The 21,992-nt window shown below is 48.3% G+C and overlaps 1 protein-coding gene across 1 annotated transcript in view; it reads right to left on the reverse strand.

The window, feature by feature from the left end:
- The window catches only part of CLDN15 (claudin 15), a 45,305-nt gene extending 24,208 nt beyond the window's left edge, over positions 1 to 21,097 (reverse strand). Inside the window, exon 1 of the mRNA XM_072149987.1 lies at positions 20,463 to 21,097. Coding sequence (XP_072006088.1) covers positions 20,463 to 20,679 — 217 coding nt within the window. The 5' untranslated portion in view covers positions 20,680 to 21,097. The remainder of the gene's footprint in view (positions 1 to 20,462) is intronic.
- Between the last annotated feature and the right edge of the window lie 895 nt (positions 21,098 to 21,992).

The raw sequence follows: 21,992 nt of genomic DNA on the forward strand, positions 1-21,992 counted from the left end.
GGAGAGGAGGTTCTACCATCACCATAGACACCGGGCATCCTCTACACCTAGAGGAGATGAGGTTCTACCATCACCATAGACACCGGGCATCCTCTACACCTAGAGGAGAGGAGGTTCTACCATTACCACAGACAGGGGACATCCTCTACACCTAGAGGAGAGGAGGTTCTACCATCACCATAGACAGGAGGCCTCCTCTACACCTAGAGGAGAGGAGGTTCTACCATCACCATAGACAGGGGGAATCCTCTACACCTAGAGGAGAGGAGGATCTACCATCACAATAGACAGGGGACATCCTCTACACCTAGAGGAGAGAAGGTTCTACCATCAACATAGACAGGGGGCATCCTCTACACCCAGAGGAGAGGAGGTTCTACCATCACCATAGACAGGGGGCATCCTTAACACCTAGAGGAGAGGAGGTTCTACCATCCATAGACAGGAGGCATCTTTTACACCTAGAGGAGAGGAGGTTCTACCATCACCATAGACAGGGGGTATCCTCTACACCTAGAGGAGAGGAGGTTCTACCATCACCATAGACAGGGGGCATCCTCTACACCTAGGGGAGAGGGGGCTCTACCATCACCATAGAGAGGGGCATTCTCTAAACCTAGAGGAGGGGAGGTTCTATGATCACCATAGACAGGGGGCATCCTCTACACCTAGAGGAGAGGAGGTTCTACCATCACCATAGACAGGGGGCATCCTCTACACCTAGAGGAGAGGAGGTTCTACCATCACCATAGACAGGGGGCATCCTCTACACCTAGAGAAGAGGAGATTCTACCATCACCATAGACAGGGGGCATCCTCTACACCTAAAGGAGAGGAGATTCTACCATCACCATAGACAGGGGGCATCCTCTACACCTAGAGGAGAGGAGGTTCTACCATCACCATAGACAGGGGACATCCTCTACACCTAGAGGAGAGGAGGTTCTACCATCACCATAGACAGGGGACATCCTCTACACCTAGAGGAGAGGAGGTTCTACCATCACCATAGACAGGGGGCATCCTCTACACCTAGAGGAGAGGAGGTTCTACCATCACCATAGACAGGGGGCATCCTCCACACCTAGAGGCGAGGCGGTTCTACCATCACCATAGACAGGGGGCACCCTCTACACCTAGAGGAGAGGAGGCTCTACCATCACTATAGACAGGGGTATCCTTTACACCTAGAGGAGTGGCGGTTCTACCATCACCATAGACAGGGGGCATCCTCTACACCTAGAGGAGAGGCGGTTCTACCATCACCATAGACAGGGGACATCCTCTACACCTAGAGGAGAGGAGGTTCTACCATCACCATAGACAAGGGGCATCCTCTACACCTAGAGGAGAGGCAGTTCTACCATCACCATAGACAGGGGACATCCTCTACACCTAGAGGAGAGGAGGACCTACCATCACCATAGACAGGGGGCATCCTCTACACCTAGAGGAGAGGCGATTCTACCATCACCATAGACAGGGGGTATCCTCTACACCTAGAGGAGAGGAGGTTCTACCATCACCATAGACAGGGGGCATCCTCTACACCAAGAGGAAAGGCGATTCTACCAACACCATAGACAGGGGGTATCCTCTACACCTAGAGGAGAGGAGGTTCTACCATCACCATAGACAGGGGAATCCTCTACACCTAGAGGACAGGTGGTTCTACCATCACCATAGACAGGGAGCATCCTCTACACCTAGAGGAGTGGTGGATCTACCATCACCATAGACAGGGGGCATCCTCTACACCTAGAGGAGAGGAGATTCTACCATCACCATAGACAGGGGGCATCCTCTACACCTAGAGGAGAGGAGATTCTACCATCACCATAGACAGGGGGCATCCTCTACACCTAAAGTAGAGGAGGTTCTACCATCACCATAGACAGGGGACATCCTCTACACCTAGAGTAGGGGAGGTTCTACCATCACCATAGACAGGGGACATCCTCTACACCTAGAGGAGAGGAGGTTCTACCATCACCATAGACAGGGGACATCCTTTACACCTAGAGGAGAGGCGGTTCTACCATCACCATAGACAGGGGGCATCCTCTACACCTAGAGGAGAGGCGGTTCTACCATCACCATAGACAGGGGACATCCTCTACACCTAGAGGAGAGGAGGACCTACCATCACCATAGACAGGGGGCATCCTCTACACCTAGAGGAGAGGCGATTCTACCATCACCATAGACAGGGGGTATCCTCTACACCTAGAGGAGAGGAGGTTCTACCATCACCATAGACAGGGGGCATCCTCTACACCAAGAGGAAAGGCGATTCTACCATCACCATAGACAGGGGGTATCCTCTACACCTAGAGGAGAGGAGGTTCTACCATCACCATAGACAGGGGAATCCTCTACACCTAGAGGACAGGTGGTTCTACCATCACCATAGACAGGGGACATCCTCTACACCTAGAGGACAGGTGGTTCTACCATCACCATAGACAGGGCACATCCTCTCCACCTAGAGGACAGGTGGTTCTACCATCATTATAGACAGGGGGCATCCTCTACACCTAGAGGGGAGGTTCTACCATCACCATAGAGAGGAGACATCCTCTACACCTAGAAGGGAGGCAGTTCTACCATCACCATAGACAGGGGGCATCCTCTACACCTAGAGGAGAGGAGGTTCTACCATCACCATAGACGGGGGGCATCCTCTACACCTAGAGGAGAGGAGGTTCTACCATCACCATAGACAGGGGGCATCTTATACACCTAGAGGAGAGGCGGTTCTACCATCACCATAGACAGGGAGCATCCTCTACACCTAGAGGAGAGGAGATTCTACCATCACCATAGACACGGGGCATCCTTTACACCTAGAGGAGAGGGGGTTCTACCATCGCCATAGACAGGGGGTATCCTCTACGCCTAGAGGAGAGGAGGTTCTACCATCACCATAGACAGGGGGTATCCTCTACACCTAGAGGAGAGGATGTTCTACCATCACCATAGACAGGGGGTATCCTCTACACCTAGAGGTGAGGAGGTTCTACCATCACCATAGACAGGGGGCATCTTATACACCTAGAGGAGAGGAGGTTCTACCATCACCATAGACAGGGGGCATCCTCTACACCTAGAGGAAAGGTGGTTCCATCATTCATAGACAGGGAGCATCCTCTACACCTAGAGGACAGGTGATTCTACCATCACCATAGACAGGAGGCATCTTCTACACCTAGAGGAGAGGCGGTTCTACCATCACCATAGAAAGGAGGCATCTTCTACACCTAGAGGAGACGAGGTTCTACCATCACCATAGACAGGGGGTATCCCCTACACCTAGAGGAGAGGAGGATCTACCATCACCATAGACAGGGGGTCCCTCTACACCTAGTGGAGAGGAGGTTCTACCATCACCATAGACACCGGGCATCCTCTACACCTAGAGGAGAGGAGGTTCTACCATCACCATAGACACCGGGCATCCTCTACACCTAGAGGAGAGGAGGTTCTACCATTATCACAGACAGGGGACATCCTCTACACCTAGAGGAGAGGAGGTTCTACCATCACCATAGACAGGAGGCATCTTCTACACCTAGAGGAGAGGAGGATCTACCATCACAATAGACAGGGGACATCCTCTACACCTAGAGGAGAGGAGGTTCTACCATCCATAGACAGGGGGCATCCTCTACACCTAGAGGAGAGGAGGTTCTACCATCACCATAGACAGGGGGCATCCTCTACACCTAGAGGAGAGAAGGTTCTACCATCACCATAGACACCGGACATCCTCTACACCTAGAGGAGAGGAGGTTCTACCATCACCATAGACACCGGGCATCCTCTACACCTAGAGGAGATGAGGTTCTACCATCACCATAGACACTGGGCATCCTCTACACCTAGAGGAGAGGAGGTTCTACCATTACCACAGACAGGGGACATCCTCTACACCTAGAGGAGAGGAGGTTCTACCATCACCATAGACAGGAGGCATCCTCTACACCTAGAGGAGAGGAGGATCTACCATCACAATAGACAGGGGACATCCTCTACACCTAGAGGAGAGAAGGTTCTACCATCAACATAGACAGGGGGCATCCTCTACACCCAGAGGAGAGGAGGTTCTACCATCACCATAGACAGGGGGCATCCTTAACACCTAGAGGAGAGGAGGTTCTACCATCCATAGACAGGAGGCATCTTTTACACCTAGAGGAGAGGAGGTTCTACCATCACCATAGACAGGGGGTATCCTCTACACCTAGAGGAGAGGAGGTTCTACCATCACCATAGACAGGGGACATCCTCTACACCTAGAGGAGAGGAGGTTCTACCATCACCATAGACAGGGGGCATCCTCTACACCTAGGGGAGAGGGGGCTCTACCATCACCATAGAGAGGGGCATTCTCTAAACCTAGAGGAGGGGAGGTTCTATGATCACCATAGACAGGGGGCATCCTCTACACCTAGAGGAGAGGAGGTTCTACCATCACCATAGACAGGGGGCATCCTCTACACCTAGAGGAGAGGAGGTTCTACCATCACCATAGACAGGGGGCATCCTCTACACCTAGAGGAGAGGAGGTTCTACCATCACCATAGACAAGGGGCATCCTCTACACCTAGAGGAGAGGCAGTTCTACCATCACCATAGACAGGGGACATCCTCTACACCTAGAGGAGAGGAGGACCTACCATCACCATAGACAGGGGGCATCCTCTACACCTAGAGGAGAGGCGATTCTACCATCACCATAGACAGGGGGTATCCTCTACACCTAGAGGAGAGGAGGTTCTACCATCACCATAGACAGGGGGCATCCTCTACACCAAGAGGAAAGGCGATTCTACCATCACCATAGACAGGGGGTATCCTCTACACCTAGAGGAGAGGAGGTTCTACCATCACCATAGACAGGGGAATCCTCTACACCTAGAGGACAGGTGGTTCTACCATCACCATAGACAGGGAGCATCCTCTACACCTAGAGGAGTGGTGGATCTACCATCACCATAGACAGGGGGCATCCTCTACACCTAGAGGAGAGGAGATTCTACCATCACCATAGACAGGGGGCATCCTCTACACCTAGAGGAGAGGAGATTCTACCATCACCATAGACAGGGGGCATCCTCTACACCTAAAGTAGAGGAGGTTCTACCATCACCATAGACAGGGGACATCCTCTACACCTAGAGGAGGGGAGGTTCTACCATCACCATAGACAGGGGACATCCTCTACACCTAGAGGAGAGGAGGTTCTACCATCACCATAGACAGGGGACATCCTTTACACCTAGAGGAGAGGCGGTTCTACCATCACCATAGACAGGGGGCATCCTCTACACCTAGAGGAGAGGCGGTTCTACCATCACCATAGACAGGGGACATCCTCTACACCTAGAGGAGAGGAGGACCTACCATCACCATAGACAGGGGGCATCCTCTACACCTAGAGGAGAGGCGATTCTACCATCACCATAGACAGGGGGTATCCTCTACACCTAGAGGAGAGGAGGTTCTACCATCACCATAGACAGGGGGCATCCTCTACACCAAGAGGAAAGGCGATTCTACCATCACCATAGACAGGGGGTATCCTCTACACCTAGAGGAGAGGAGGTTCTACCATCACCATAGACAGGGGAATCCTCTACACCTAGAGGACAGGTGGTTCTACCATCACCATAGACAGGGGACATCCTCTACACCTAGAGGACAGGTGGTTCTACCATCACCATAGACAGGGCACATCCTCTCCACCTAGAGGACAGGTGGTTCTACCATCATTATAGACAGGGGGCATCCTCTACACCTAGAGGGGAGGTTCTACCATCACCATAGAGAGGAGACATCCTCTACACCTAGAAGGGAGGCAGTTCTACCATCACCATAGACAGGGGGCATCCTCTACACCTAGAGGAGAGGAGGTTCTACCATCACCATAGACGGGGGGCATCCTCTACACCTAGAGGAGAGGAGGTTCTACCATCACCATAGACAGGGGGCATCTTATACACCTAGAGGAGAGGCGGTTCTACCATCACCATAGACAGGGAGCATCCTCTACACCTAGAGGATAGGAGATTCTACCATCACCATAGACACGGGGCATCCTTTACACCTAGAGGAGAGGGGGTTCTACCATCGCCATAGACAGGGGGTATCCTCTACGCCTAGAGGAGAGGAGGTTCTACCATCACCATAGACAGGGGGTATCCTCTACACCTAGAGGAGAGGATGTTCTACCATCACCATAGACAGGGGGTATCCTCTACACCTAGAGGTGAGGAGGTTCTACCATCACCATAGACAGGGGGCATCTTATACACCTAGAGGAGAGGAGGTTCTACCATCACCATAGAAAGGGGGCATCCTCTACACCTAGAGGAAAGGTGGTTCTATCATTCATAGACAGGGAGCATCCTCTACACCTAGAGGACAGGTGATTCTACCATCACCATAGACAGGAGGCATCTTCTACACCTAGAGGAGAGGCGGTTCTACCATCACCATAGAAAGGAGGCATCTTCTACACCTAGAGGAGACGAGGTTCTACCATCACCATAGACAGGGGGTATCCCCTACACCTAGAGGAGAGGAGGATCTACCATCACCATAGACAGGGGGTCCCTCTACACCTAGTGGAGAGGAGGTTCTACCATCACCATAGACACCGGGCATCCTCTACACCTAGAGGAGAGGAGGTTCTACCATCACCATAGACACCGGGCATCCTCTACACCTAGAGGAGAGGAGGTTCTACCATTATCACAGACAGGGGACATCCTCTACACCTAGAGGAGAGGAGGTTCTACCATCACCATAGACAGGAGGCATCTTCTACACCTAGAGGAGAGGAGGATCTACCATCACAATAGACAGGGGACATCCTCTACACCTAGAGGAGAGGAGGTTCTACCATCCATAGACAGGGGGCATCCTCTACACCTAGAGGAGAGGAGGTTCTACCATCACCATAGACAGGGGGCATCCTCTACACCTAGAGGAGAGAAGGTTCTACCATCACCATAGACACCGGACATCCTCTACACCTAGAGGAGAGGAGGTTCTACCATCACCATAGACACCGGGCATCCTCTACACCTAGAGGAGATGAGGTTCTACCATCACCATAGACACCGGGCATCCTCTACACCTAGAGGAGAGGAGGTTCTACCATTACCACAGACAGGGGACATCCTCTACACCTAGAGGAGAGGAGGTTCTACCATCACCATAGACAGGAGGCATCCTCTACACCTAGAGGAGAGGAGGATCTACCATCACAATAGACAGGGGACATCCTCTACACCTAGAGGAGAGAAGGTTCTACCATCAACATAGACAGGGGGCATCCTCTACACCCAGAGGAGAGGAGGTTCTACCATCACCATAGACAGGGGGCATCCTTAACACCTAGAGGAGAGGAGGTTCTACCATCCATAGACAGGAGGCATCTTTTACACCTAGAGGAGAGGAGGTTCTACCATCACCATAGACAGGGGGTATCCTCTACACCTAGAGGAGAGGAGGTTCTACCATCACCATAGACAGGGGACATCCTCTACACCTAGAGGAGAGGAGGTTCTACCATCACCATAGACAGGGGGCATCCTCTACACCTAGGGGAGAGGGGGCTCTACCATCACCATAGAGAGGGGCATTCTCTAAACCTAGAGGAGGGGAGGTTCTATGATCACCATAGACAGGGGGCATCCTCTACACCTAGAGGAGAGGAGGTTCTACCATCACCATAGACAGGGGACATCCTCTACACCTAGAGGAGAGGAGGTTCTACCATCACCATAGACAGGGGGCATCCTCTACACCTAGAGAAGAGGAGGTTCTACCATCACCATAGACAGGGGGCATCCTCTACACCTAGAGGAGAGGAGGTTCTACCATCACCATAGACAGGGGGCATCCTCTACACCTAGAGGAGAGAAGGTTCTACCATCACCATAGACATGAGGCATCCTCTACACCTAGAGGAGAGGAGGTTCTACCATCACCATAGACACCGGGCATCCTCTACACCTAGAGGAGATGAGGTTCTACCATCACCATAGACACTGGGCATCCTCTACACCTAGAGGAGAGGAGGTTCTACCATTACCACAGACAGGGGACATCCTCTACACCTAGAGGAGAGGAGGTTCTACCATCACCATAGACAGGAGGCATCCTCTACACCTAGAGGAGAGGAGGATCTACCATCACAATAGACAGGGGACATCCTCTACACCTAGAGGAGAGAAGGTTCTACCATCAACATAGACAGGGGGCATCCTCTACACCCAGAGGAGAGGAGGTTCTACCATCACCATAGACAGGGGGCATCCTTAACACCTAGAGGAGAGGAGGTTCTACCATCCATAGACAGGAGGCATCTTTTACACCTAGAGGAGAGGAGGTTCTACCATCACCATAGACAGGGGGTATCCTCTACACCTAGAGGAGAGGAGGTTCTACCATCACCATAGACAGGGGACATCCTCTACACCTAGAGGAGAGGAGGTTCTACCATCACCATAGACAGGGGGCATCCTCTACACCTAGGGGAGAGGGGGCTCTACCATCACCATAGAGAGGGGCATTCTCTAAACCTAGAGGAGGGGAGGTTCTATGATCACCATAGACAGGGGGCATCCTCTACACCTAGAGGAGAGGAGGTTCTACCATCACCATAGACAGGGGGCATCCTCTACACCTAGAGGAGAGGAGGTTCTACCATCACCATAGACAGGGGGCATCCTCTACACCTAGAGGAGAGGAGGTTCTACCATCACCATAGACAAGGGGCATCCTCTACACCTAGAGGAGAGGCAGTTCTACCATCACCATAGACAGGGGACATCCTCTACACCTAGAGGAGAGGAGGACCTACCATCACCATAGACAGGGGGCATCCTCTACACCTAGAGGAGAGGCGATTCTACCATCACCATAGACAGGGGGTATCCTCTACACCTAGAGGAGAGGAGGTTCTACCATCACCATAGACAGGGGGCATCCTCTACACCAAGAGGAAAGGCGATTCTACCATCACCATAGACAGGGGGTATCCTCTACACCTAGAGGAGAGGAGGTTCTACCATCACCATAGACAGGGGAATCCTCTACACCTAGAGGACAGGTGGTTCTACCATCACCATAGACAGGGAGCATCCTCTACACCTAGAGGAGTGGTGGATCTACCATCACCATAGACAGGGGGCATCCTCTACACCTAGAGGAGAGGAGATTCTACCATCACCATAGACAGGGGGCATCCTCTACACCTAGAGGAGAGGAGATTCTACCATCACCATAGACAGGGGGCATCCTCTACACCTAAAGTAGAGGAGGTTCTACCATCACCATAGACAGGGGACATCCTCTACACCTAGAGGAGGGGAGGTTCTACCATCACCATAGACAGTGGACATCCTCTACACCTAGAGGAGAGGAGGTTCTACCATCACCATAGACAGGGGACATCCTTTACACCTAGAGGAGAGGCGGTTCTACCATCACCATAGACAGGGGGCATCCTCTACACCTAGAGGAGAGGCGGTTCTACCATCACCATAGACAGGGGACATCCTCTACACCTAGAGGAGAGGAGGACCTACCATCACCATAGACAGGGGGCATCCTCTACACCTAGAGGAGAGGCGATTCTACCATCACCATAGACAGGGGGTATCCTCTACACCTAGAGGAGAGGAGGTTCTACCATCACCATAGACAGGGGGCATCCTCTACACCAAGAGGAAAGGCGATTCTACCATCACCATAGACAGGGGGTATCCTCTACACCTAGAGGAGAGGAGGTTCTACCATCACCATAGACAGGGGAATCCTCTACACCTAGAGGACAGGTGGTTCTACCATCACCATAGACAGGGGACATCCTCTACACCTAGAGGACAGGTGGTTCTACCATCACCATAGACAGGGCACATCCTCTCCACCTAGAGGACAGGTGGTTCTACCATCATTATAGACAGGGGGCATCCTCTACACCTAGAGGGGAGGTTCTACCATCACCATAGAGAGGAGACATCCTCTACACCTAGAAGGGAGGCAGTTCTACCATCACCATAGACAGGGGGCATCCTCTACACCTAGAGGAGAGGAGGTTCTACCATCACCATAGACGGGGGGCATCCTCTACACCTAGAGGAGAGGAGGTTCTACCATCACCATAGACAGGGGGCATCTTATACACCTAGAGGAGAGGCGGTTCTACCATCACCATAGACAGGGAGCATCCTCTACACCTAGAGGATAGGAGATTCTACCATCACCATAGACACGGGGCATCCTTTACACCTAGAGGAGAGGGGGTTCTACCATCGCCATAGACAGGGGGTATCCTCTACGCCTAGAGGAGAGGAGGTTCTACCATCACCATAGACAGGGGGTATCCTCTACACCTAGAGGAGAGGATGTTCTACCATCACCATAGACAGGGGGTATCCTCTACACCTAGAGGTGAGGAGGTTCTACCATCACCATAGACAGGGGGCATCTTATACACCTAGAGGAGAGGAGGTTCTACCATCACCATAGAAAGGGGGCATCCTCTACACCTAGAGGAAAGGTGGTTCTATCATTCATAGACAGGGAGCATCCTCTACACCTAGAGGACAGGTGATTCTACCATCACCATAGACAGGAGGCATCTTCTACACCTAGAGGAGAGGCGGTTCTACCATCACCATAGAAAGGAGGCATCTTCTACACCTAGAGGAGACGAGGTTCTACCATCACCATAGACAGGGGGTATCCCCTACACCTAGAGGAGAGGAGGATCTACCATCACCATAGACAGGGGGTCCCTCTACACCTAGTGGAGAGGAGGTTCTACCATCACCATAGACACCGGGCATCCTCTACACCTAGAGGAGAGGAGGTTCTACCATCACCATAGACACCGGGCATCCTCTACACCTAGAGGAGAGGAGGTTCTACCATTATCACAGACAGGGGACATCCTCTACACCTAGAGGAGAGGAGGTTCTACCATCACCATAGACAGGAGGCATCTTCTACACCTAGAGGAGAGGAGGATCTACCATCACAATAGACAGGGGACATCCTCTACACCTAGAGGAGAGGAGGTTCTACCATCCATAGACAGGGGGCATCCTCTACACCTAGAGGAGAGGAGGTTCTACCATCACCATAGACAGGGGGCATCCTCTACACCTAGAGGAGAGAAGGTTCTACCATCACCATAGACACCGGACATCCTCTACACCTAGAGGAGAGGAGGTTCTACCATCACCATAGACACCGGGCATCCTCTACACCTAGAGGAGATGAGGTTCTACCATCACCATAGACACCGGGCATCCTCTACACCTAGAGGAGAGGAGGTTCTACCATTACCACAGACAGGGGACATCCTCTACACCTAGAGGAGAGGAGGTTCTACCATCACCATAGACAGGAGGCATCCTCTACACCTAGAGGAGAGGAGGATCTACCATCACAATAGACAGGGGACATCCTCTACACCTAGAGGAGAGAAGGTTCTACCATCAACATAGACAGGGGGCATCCTCTACACCCAGAGGAGAGGAGGTTCTACCATCACCATAGACAGGGGGCATCCTTAACACCTAGAGGAGAGGAGGTTCTACCATCCATAGACAGGAGGCATCTTTTACACCTAGAGGAGAGGAGGTTCTACCATCACCATAGACAGGGGGTATCCTCTACACCTAGAGGAGAGGAGGTTCTACCATCACCATAGACAGGGGACATCCTCTACACCTAGAGGAGAGGAGGTTCTACCATCACCATAGACAGGGGGCATCCTCTACACCTAGGGGAGAGGGGGCTCTACCATCACCATAGAGAGGGGCATTCTCTAAACCTAGAGGAGGGGAGGTTCTATGATCACCATAGACAGGGGGCATCCTCTACACCTAGAGGAGAGGAGGTTCTACCATCACCATAGACAGGGGACATCCTCTACACCTAGAGGAGAGGAGGTTCTACCATCACCATAGACAGGGGGCATCCTCTACACCTAGAGAAGAGGAGGTTCTACCATCACCATAGACAGGGGGCATCCTCTACACCTAGAGGAGAGGAGGTTCTACCATCACCATAGACAGGGGGCATCCTCTACACCTAGAGGAGAGGAGGTTCTACCATCACCATAGACATGAGGCATCCTCTACACCTAGAGGAGAGGAGGTTCTACCATCACCATAGACATGGGGCATCCTCTACACCTACATCTACAGTAACACACAGAAATGCACACCCCCCTACAGATGTGTGTGCAGTGTCTCTGAGCGGTTTTCTCTGCGTTCCGTTATTTCTTCCTGTGTAAATCTGTGACGTCCGGTTATAAACCTTGTATCTCCTCGTAGTCAGACGCAGACAATGACACCATAAAGCCGAGCGCTGAGTACACAGAACGTAAACGCGAGGCCCCAGACTCTCCCAGGGGTCACGCCTCCAGGTCACCATCGCTATTACACGAGGCGATCGCCCTCACACAACACGAACACTTTCCTTGTTACAATTTACAATGTGGACTCATGAGAATACTCCGAGCGCCGAAACCCTAAGAGGTCATTCCCAGAGAGCGGAGGACATGTCGGAGGGATAGGAGAAGCAGTACTGTGGGATGTTAGGTATACATGTCGGAGGGATAGGAGAAGCAGTGCTGTGGGTTGTTAGGTATACATGTCGGAGGAATAGGAGAAGCAGTGCTGTGGGATGTTAGGTATACATGTCGGAGGGATAGGAGAAGCAGTGCTGTGGGTTGTTAGGTATACATGTCGGAGGAATAGGAGAAGCAGTGCTGTGGGATGTTAGGTATACATGTCGGAGGGATAGGAGAAGCAGTATTGTGGATGGTTAGATATACATGTCGGAGGAATAGGAGAAGCAGTGCTGTGGGTTGTTAGTTATACATGTCGGAGGGATAGGAGAAGCAGTATTGTGGGTGGTTGGATATACATGTCGGGGGGATAGGAGAAGCAGCACTGTGGATTGTTAGCTATACATGTCGGAGGGATAGGAGAAGCAGTACTGTGGGTTGTTAGATATACATGTCGGAGGGATAGAAGAAGCAGTACTGTGGGTTGTTAGCTATACATGTCAGAGGTATTGGAGAAGCAGTACTGTGGGGTGTTAGCTGTACATGTCGGCGGGATAGGAGAAGCAGTGCTGTGGGTTGTTAGCTATACATGTCGGCAGGATAGGAGAAGCAGTGCTGTGGGTTGTTAGATATACATGTCGGAGGGATAGGAGAAGCAGTACTGTGGGATGTTAGCTATACATGTCGGAGGTATAGGAGAAGCAGTACTGTGGGTTGTTAGCTGTACATGTCGGAGGGATAGGAGGAGCGGTACTGTGGGTTGTTAGCTATAGAAGTCGGAGGGATAGGAGAAGCAGTACTGTGGGTTGTTAGCTATACATGTCGGATGGGATAGGAGAAGCAGTACTGTGGGTTGTTAGCTATACATGTCGGATGGGATAGGAGAAGCAGTACTGTGGGTTGTTAGCTATACATGTCGGAGGGATAGCAGTAGCAGTACTGTGGGTTTTTAGCTATAGATGTCGGAGGGATAGGAGAAGCAGTACTGTGGGTTGTTAGCTATACACGTTGGAGGGATAGGAGAAGCAGTACTGTGGGTTGTTAGCTATACATGTTGGAGGGATAGGAGATGTACTGCGTATACTAGCAGGGTATGGGGCTTCTAGTAGGTTCCTGGCTCCCTGCAAGAATATGACACCAGACAATGAACTTATAGCAGTCAATAAAAGCAATTATTTTATGGCTGGTTATAACTTCTAGTGTATAATGGAAAGATTTATGGTGTGGGGAGGGGGGGGGGAGTATCGCTGAGCTCCGCACATTCCCTGTGTCAAGGTCCTCTCGCTAAATGTAGCAGCTGGGAAAATAATAAGAGAGATAGGAGAGCGGCTGACACCCCATAGTGATACTGAGTATGTCGTGGTGTATTTTTATGAACAGCCCAGGAATTTACAGATGGAGGGAAACACTGCTACCAAATATATAGTGATCCTAAATATGTACCACGAGGGATCCAAAGTATAACTGGTGAAGGAGCTGTGGCCTCAAGAAGATTTCTTGTGGTATTTCCTGCAAATTTCTTTAAAATTGTGACTAAGTTTCTATATGTAATGATATAAAATCTCTTTAGAAGGACCTGTACATGGTCACATGACCAATGCAGGTCCTCCAGACTGAGCAGAGGAGTGTGACCTGCTTACAGTAAGTACACGGAATCTGATCTGGGCTTTGAGTTTAGGTGGTTCAATGTCTGAATATGTTTGGAGGCTTAGTCTTTATCTGTACAGAGAGGGTCTTGTGTCTGTTCGGCCATTGGTCTGTATGTAGGGGTCTTGTTTAGTTTTCTGTTTGGGTCCGGGCCTCTATTTAGTAGGTTTAAGTTGGGTGCGTTTTGAGTCAAGGCTCCAAGGTCTACTGAATCTACCACTTGGCATCAGCTGGACATGTGTTCTGCTCATCGGCTGTCTACTGGTCATGGGCAGTCAGGAGAAGAAGTAGTCAGAGGGGCAGTGGTAAGACTATGTTCCCATTGGTCAAACTCATCTGGATATCCTTCTAATGTATAAGTTAGACAGAATTTCTAATTGACTCTCAGGTAATGATGTATACAGGCGGAGTCTACAGAGTACGGTAAGTCGGAAGTACTAAAAAAGTAATAGAAGTAGTGAAGTAGTCCTTTGTAAACCCCCGACAGATGCCTTCACCATGTTGCCAGGATTTAGAAGGTGAAGACGTATTAATGAAAGACTCTATAGGTAATAATAATACTCCATAGTTGAAACCAATCATTGCTCTTCCGCTTCAGCCGACTATCTCATACTATGGAATGTATGGCCGGCGCTGGTCATGACCATCGTCTCTTCTCATTACGTCAAGGCATTTCATAACTGATAACAAACTACATCACGGAAATGTTCAGTAAATTCTTCATGTAACATCACCGTTCTGGTTGCGTAATTGCATATCTACTGTATGTTTACACCTGGCTTTTATGTATACATCCTTATCATTGAGGACTTTGATTTGGTTTTGTCACATTGGCCATCTGCTTGACCGGTCAAACGAGAGGGAAGGGCCAACGGGAACTCGACGAGCAACATAAAGATAGACACAATCTACACTGATTATCTGCAGGACCACAGGCATTAGATGTGGACATCATAGATAGGAGAACATTACTAGATTTAGTACAATGGCTAGACTATAAGAAGAAGAAGCTCCGGAAGGAAAACCAACTGGTGATACAAAGCTTCCTATCGTGACTAAACCTCACGTGATTCTACGTCCCGGCTACCGTCCAGATGAGTACCAGTGATCTCAGTGACAGGGATCTCCATAGACACATCTAGCGCCAACATCTGCTCAATGGGGCACATTAGTTTTAAGAAACTGATTGCCTTAGTTTGAAGTCAAATCCAAGGGCCACCTCTGCTTGGAGCTTGTTCATTCTTACATTGTTTGTGTGGCTTTCTAGATACTCTTGTATCCTCCCACCCACCAGAGGTAGGGTTGAGACATTTGCGTTCTGCATGGTAAAGTTAGGACAACCATTTTCTGGTATACTGAAATAATAAAAATTCCTGGTGCACGGCCAGGAGTAGCAATTATTTTTCCCTTTGCACCAACTCCGCGTTAAGTCATGTGAAGGGATATGAAGTGGCCGTACCAAGCTGCAAAGTGGGTCAGTGCCACGTACATGATAAATCCCCCCTCCCCCCGGGAGTCATATGGAACATTATCCTTAGTTAGTCTGTAAGACAAAGTAGGACTTTAAGATAAAGTAGGGCTTCTTGATAACCATGAGGTGCACCATGACTCCTATAGAGTAATGTCATCTCTATAAGTGCATACGGACATCATGGAGTGGGCTTCAATGTCGAAAACCTCCATTTATGCCGGGATCCATCATAAAAAGATGCTCTTCATCTTCTCTAGTGGACTTTGGTCATCCGAGCATTACATTGAAGCTAATTCATACAGATGGCTTCCATGTGATGCTGGATTTCCAGTGGTAACTGTGGGAAGAATAAGCAGAGGAGCCTTCTGTTTAGACGTTTCAAAGCAAAGTAAAATGGATTCCTCATGCCAGCACTTCCAATTGATGCTCAAATGACCAACCGGATAAGACAAATTTGCTTGGAAATTTTAGAGGAAATAAGCAAGAGGATGATGGTAATAATCCGATGGAAAATCTCAGACATAAGGGTCCGCGGAATGCAAACGTCGAATTTCGGATTTGCGCCGCTGTGACAGGTATTTAGATTGTGTGGCACGCGTTTTTGGTTTTTTCGCATTTTGGTGCAATTGCGACGGCTTTCATGCAACAGAAATGGGGGGGGGGCACGTCGGATGATCTGACGGATTCGGACTGAGCGCGGGATTTAACTTTACAAGTGTGTCGCAAGACAATGCATTTACATACACTGGGAAGAAGAAGGTGAACTCCGGCAGACCTGAGCGGGGATGTGACACATGCAGGATATTGGGCACACGATCTTAGTGAATCGCGACAGACTTCATCCTCGTCGGACAGTCCGGATCGGGGATCGCGCAGGGACCGGGTAAGTAAATGTGTCCCATTATATCATAAAGGATTTTTGTTGAACATCATCTCAAGTAAAAGTTGGTCCCCACAAACATCAAACTCACAGCAGGTCATTAATGTTGAGTTTTTATCAAAATGTTTTTAGCAAGATCTTGCTTTACATTCACACCTCAACTTATTCATTTATTTAATGATTTTATGGCATCACTCCACCTTGGATTAATGTCATGGAGGAATATACAAATATTTATTGCCTCCAAAGGAGTGTTTAATGTATCAAACCAACGAAAAACCAATAAAATCAAAACAGGGTTACCTCTCCAGTGGCACCAGTATTGGATGTGACCCCTGATAGTTATACTGTGTGGGCGCAAAGGCTACAAACAATCTAATACATTGTATTCTTCCACACTGAGCTTGTCAGGTTGTCTTACGTAAATTCCCGGTAATAGACTTTATAGCTAATTAAACCCATTGCAGGGTGATTTCTCCGAACTAAGCAACGCCAGTGACTAATTGTCTCTGGGTAATTACGTATGACATGTAGAAGAGGAATTTGGTCTCTGACAAGTGATGTTTTCTCTGACCACAAAACCAGCTCCAGGCCAAGACAAGACATTAGTGGAGTTTTCCATTGGCAAAAATTCACTGCCCCGAGCTGCAGAAATAAAGGGGCAAACCATATGGAGATGTTGGTGCATCACATGCCTTATTTAATTGCGATGACTATACTGGGTCTCGGTCGTAAGGTTCTTATTGAGGGAGTTATCAATGTCAGCAAACAGCTGTACTTCCTGAGGCACCCATACCCCTGCAAGTGTGGTAAGTAGCTGCCGCTGATTGTAACTAATCTCAGCAAAGGATCAGCATGCTATTGCCCAACTGCTCCCCCAATGCCTGAGATCAGGGAAGAGGTTGGACTTGTAGGATGGGACTTGCCGACCAAAGTATAAGAGGATCCTCCAGTAGACCCAGGCTCTGACACGTATTATCAAGGTCAAGCCAAACTCTATTGGAGCAATCACATGACACTGGGATATATTTGTATTTCTGCTCCAAGACATGAAGAACACTTGTATAGAACAAGGTTGTGTCCTCACACTCATGATACCTGGTGGGGGTAAAGGTTCCTCAGAAATAGACAGAAGAGGTTTGGCGGATTCTGTTGATATTGTTTGGTTTGACTAAAATGTATATAATGTACCTGTTCTGGCTGATGCCCAAAGAGGCATCAGATGTCAAAATCAAAGAGACAGGTGTCAAACACAGGGTGGAGTATGAAGAATCCGAGTTGTCATATTGAGGAGCTCTGGTAAGACAAAAAGAGGTCTACCTTTCTCAACCAGAAGTACATCGACCACTTCAAAACACCAAACCATGTGTGGACCATTAATGATCGTGGCCAGTCCCTATCACAACCAATATAAGGATGGAAACCCGTCTTCTATTATCATACTTAAACCCAGACTTAAATAACCAAAGTCATTCTCATGTATTTCATATATACCACATCTGGTGTTTGAATGGTTAAAGGGGTTGTCTCGTCATTGGCCATTTTAATATCTCCAGAAGTTCTCATCAGATTGCTGGGTGCTTGGCACTTGGACACTAAAAGTTTGGCTGTTGTGGACTGCACCTGGTGCCAGAACCTATTAGGTAGCTCTGTTCACTGTATGGTGACCTTTCCATGAAACGTCTGCTCCCATTCCAGTGATTAGTAGCAGAACTGCAGTCTCTTCAAGGAGACCAAGGTTTGGCCATACGAGTTCTGCCAACCCAAGGATGAGAGCCAGCCGTTCCCTGAGGTCTTTAATACTCAAAACCATCGTGACCCAGTCCTCTTACAGCTGAGGATCAGTTACTATTGCGATTGAAGCCGAATTTAAAGAGAAAATCCTACTACTTCCATAAGGTTTACATCCTTTAGAAGGCCAAGATCCAAATTCCATCCCAGTTGGAATTTTTCCTCCAGTCCTCACCATTCCAGAGAAACCCTTGCTCTTCATTAAGGCTCTCTATTGTCAATTGGGAGGTCCTGACAACCTTTCCCCTAGGACCTGACAGTATAGAACCTAATTAGCATATTGGATGTTTAATAATAACAACAATGATATCTCGGGAATGGCGTGCGTTACAGGAAAAATCCCAACTACCCCGATATAAGTGGAATGGCATCTTTTAGACTTTGTGAAAAGTTGGAGTTTGTTGGAAGAAGCAAAAGGTCCTATGTAAAACAACAAGGTCTATAAGAAATATAACTTTATATAACTTTGTAATCACATAAAAGACCCCCCCCCCCGACTCCCCCGATGCCCCCATATGGAATAGTCAACATCTCCCACCACAACTACATCCTGCAAAATGTCATCCAGTTACAGGAGGTCAGAAAAGTGCAATGAATTAAATAGTCACACTCAGGTTTAGATAACCACAAGGAGCCAAGGTCAGATGTAAAGAAGTGCAAAGCATTCTGGGATGTCCGATCAATGGAACTTTTAAACACAGATAACATCCATAGGAGGGTCTACAGTAAGTTATGGAGTGCCCACAGCTCCGGCAATACCATGACGTGTCCCACAACAGGGAGGAACCCACCCAACACAGCGTCTTATTACCCCACACTTACATTTTGGTTACACTGCCTCCTTCGGAAGTGCCCTACTACACTATATATACAGTATACGAGGGTCACCTACCTCATCAGCTCCATAATACTTTATGCATAATTATGGATAGGTACCTCATACACAATCTACATGAAATGTGTGGGATACAATACCTCATATACATCAGTACCTATTATATATACCTACCTTATTAGTACATTATACACAATATGGGTATAATATGCAGGTGATATTGTACTTATGTACAATATTATACTCTATCTACACAGTAGAACCTAAATCACATGTGCTTTATTACTGTCTCTCTCTCTCTCTCTCTCTCTGTCTCTCTCTCTCTCTCTCTCTCTCTCTCTCTCTCTCTCTCTATATATATATATATATATATATATATATATATATATATATATATATACTGTAATCCACTTCATATGGTCCATATTACACTATGTATATATAATTGCCCCATTACACTATCCAGACACTATGGAGAGGTAACGTGTCCTATTGGTGCCTTAATGTGACACGTTCTTATGCCGTGATGTGAGAGGTCTCCTACCTTATAAGTGCCTCACTACACAATCCATACCCGGGGAAGATGTCCCCTCCCTCATATTACACCATATATTAACCATATGGAGAGAGAAGCTCACGGGTGCCGTATAACAATAGCTACAATATAGACTGGAAACCTTCCCTACTATGTCCTCATTCCGTAATATTATAAACTAGAACCTTCATTAGGTCTAAGTTTTCTTATTGCAGCCCAATATTCAGATCCCCTCTGTCTCCCTGGTCTTCACCATCCATATGGTCGCCCATTGACTTCAATGTTTTTCACACTTTCTATTGTATCATTCTAGTCCATTTCTTCTTTACATTCTAACTCTACTCATCTGACTTATTCATGAAATCCCATGAAGTCCAAAGTGGTGCCAAAGTGGTGCCACCATGACCATGGTAAGTGCTAGGATTGCTTGACTCTGAGCTTAGTTCCAATACCACACATTACCCATGGTCAGGAGAGGGGCTATTTTTGGAAGAAAGGAGTCATGTTTTTCAATCTCCAGTCACTCCCTTTAATTCATAAACTATTGTTACACCAATAATTGTCAACCATCTATAGCCCCAACCATGCATGACTCCAAAACCCTCAACCATGACTCATCTCTTCAAAGTCTTCAACCATACATGAGCCAACTACCCATCCATACTGTATAACCCCCCCCCCCCAGAAGCCCTCATAATAACTCACCAGACAAAGCCAGCAAAGATGGAAAGTCTCGACAGTTGTACACTCCTGTGGAGTCGGTGGCGCAGCTCATCCACAGGTTTTCAAACAAGGTGGACGTCGTGATGACATTTCCATCCACCGTTGACACTCTCCAGTTGGCATTGAAGAGAGTAATCCCCAACATAGTGGAGCCTATGACTCCAAAGAAGAACCCTACTGCCTCCAAAACGGCAGACATGTCTGCAGGTGGTTGGTAAGATGAAGCAGAAGTGGAATAAGTCTTATCGTTGGTGCCTCTGTTGTAGAGCTACCATCCAAGTTCTCAGATGTTGACCACCGCAGGTCTGACCTGCTTCTCTGACCTCTGTTGATCTGTTATCTGCTTTTATGACCTTTTCTTCAGCCTGTCAATAACCTCTTAGTCCTGTAACACTGACCCCTTTACCCCTGTAGACCTATTTTTTTGCCTCCTCTGTCCCTCAGACCTCCAGCTCTCAGTCTCGTCATTGACTCCCTAGCTGCTGTCATGCAGAACGAGAAGAGATGTTATGTTCTGTCTTGTACATGCACAGAACAGCTATGTGAAGGTGTGTAAACCTGGAGCTCCTCCTCAGCATTCTCTCACACCACACCTATAGGAGACAACAGCTGATACAGGAGGCTCCGCAGGACACTGGTACATTGTACCCGAGCTGCATACGACTTACAGGTGCAGAGCAATCACATTGTAGGAATGTACAAGTCTGTATACTCTGTTCTCATCCCCCTTAGGCACTATGTACCAATACACTTTCATTTAGTAACTCTGTCCCCAGCATTAGATGACACCCCTGACCCGTCCAAATAACACTATGTAACAGTTAATACAGTGGTTTGTTACTGTGGGGGTGTATATAGCTGCCTGCTGTAACCCCCATTGTAGGGTAAGAAGAAATGGGAGAACTGGACATGTTGGATTTTAACAAACAATTCCTTACAATTCCAAATCTTCCCTAAGTCTTCCGACATCGAAAGAGGGGCAAGCGTTGCTAGATGACCCAATGCCCAAAATCCTGTGGCCCATACTTTATGCATCATTATGGATAGATGCCTTACACACAATCTACATGAAATGTGGGGCGATAATATGCCTCATATACATCAGTACTTATTATATATACCTACCTTATCAGTACATTATACAAAATATAGGTATAATATGGGGGGCGCTACTTCTTATATACAATATTATAGTCTATCTACACGGTAGAAACTAAATCACATGTGCTTTATTACTCTCTCTCATATATATATATACACAGTAATCCTGTAAACCACCTCACATGGTTGATATTCCAATATGTATATATAATTGCCTCATTACAATCAAATTGTATAATGCTCACTGTTTGTGGCCCAACATTGTATAATGGCAAATAGTGATAGTTCGTTTGAAAAACAAGTAGCCACGCCTCTTATTTTTTTATCATGTCCCTTTAAAACCAAAAATTTAGGTTAGAGTGGTGTAGGGAAGGGTAGCCGGCTGCTTGAATATTCCCTATGTACAATACT

This window comes from Engystomops pustulosus, chromosome 4 (assembly GCF_040894005.1).
Source record: "Engystomops pustulosus chromosome 4, aEngPut4.maternal, whole genome shotgun sequence".
In the NCBI taxonomy this organism is placed as follows: Eukaryota; Metazoa; Chordata; class Amphibia; order Anura; family Leptodactylidae; genus Engystomops; species Engystomops pustulosus.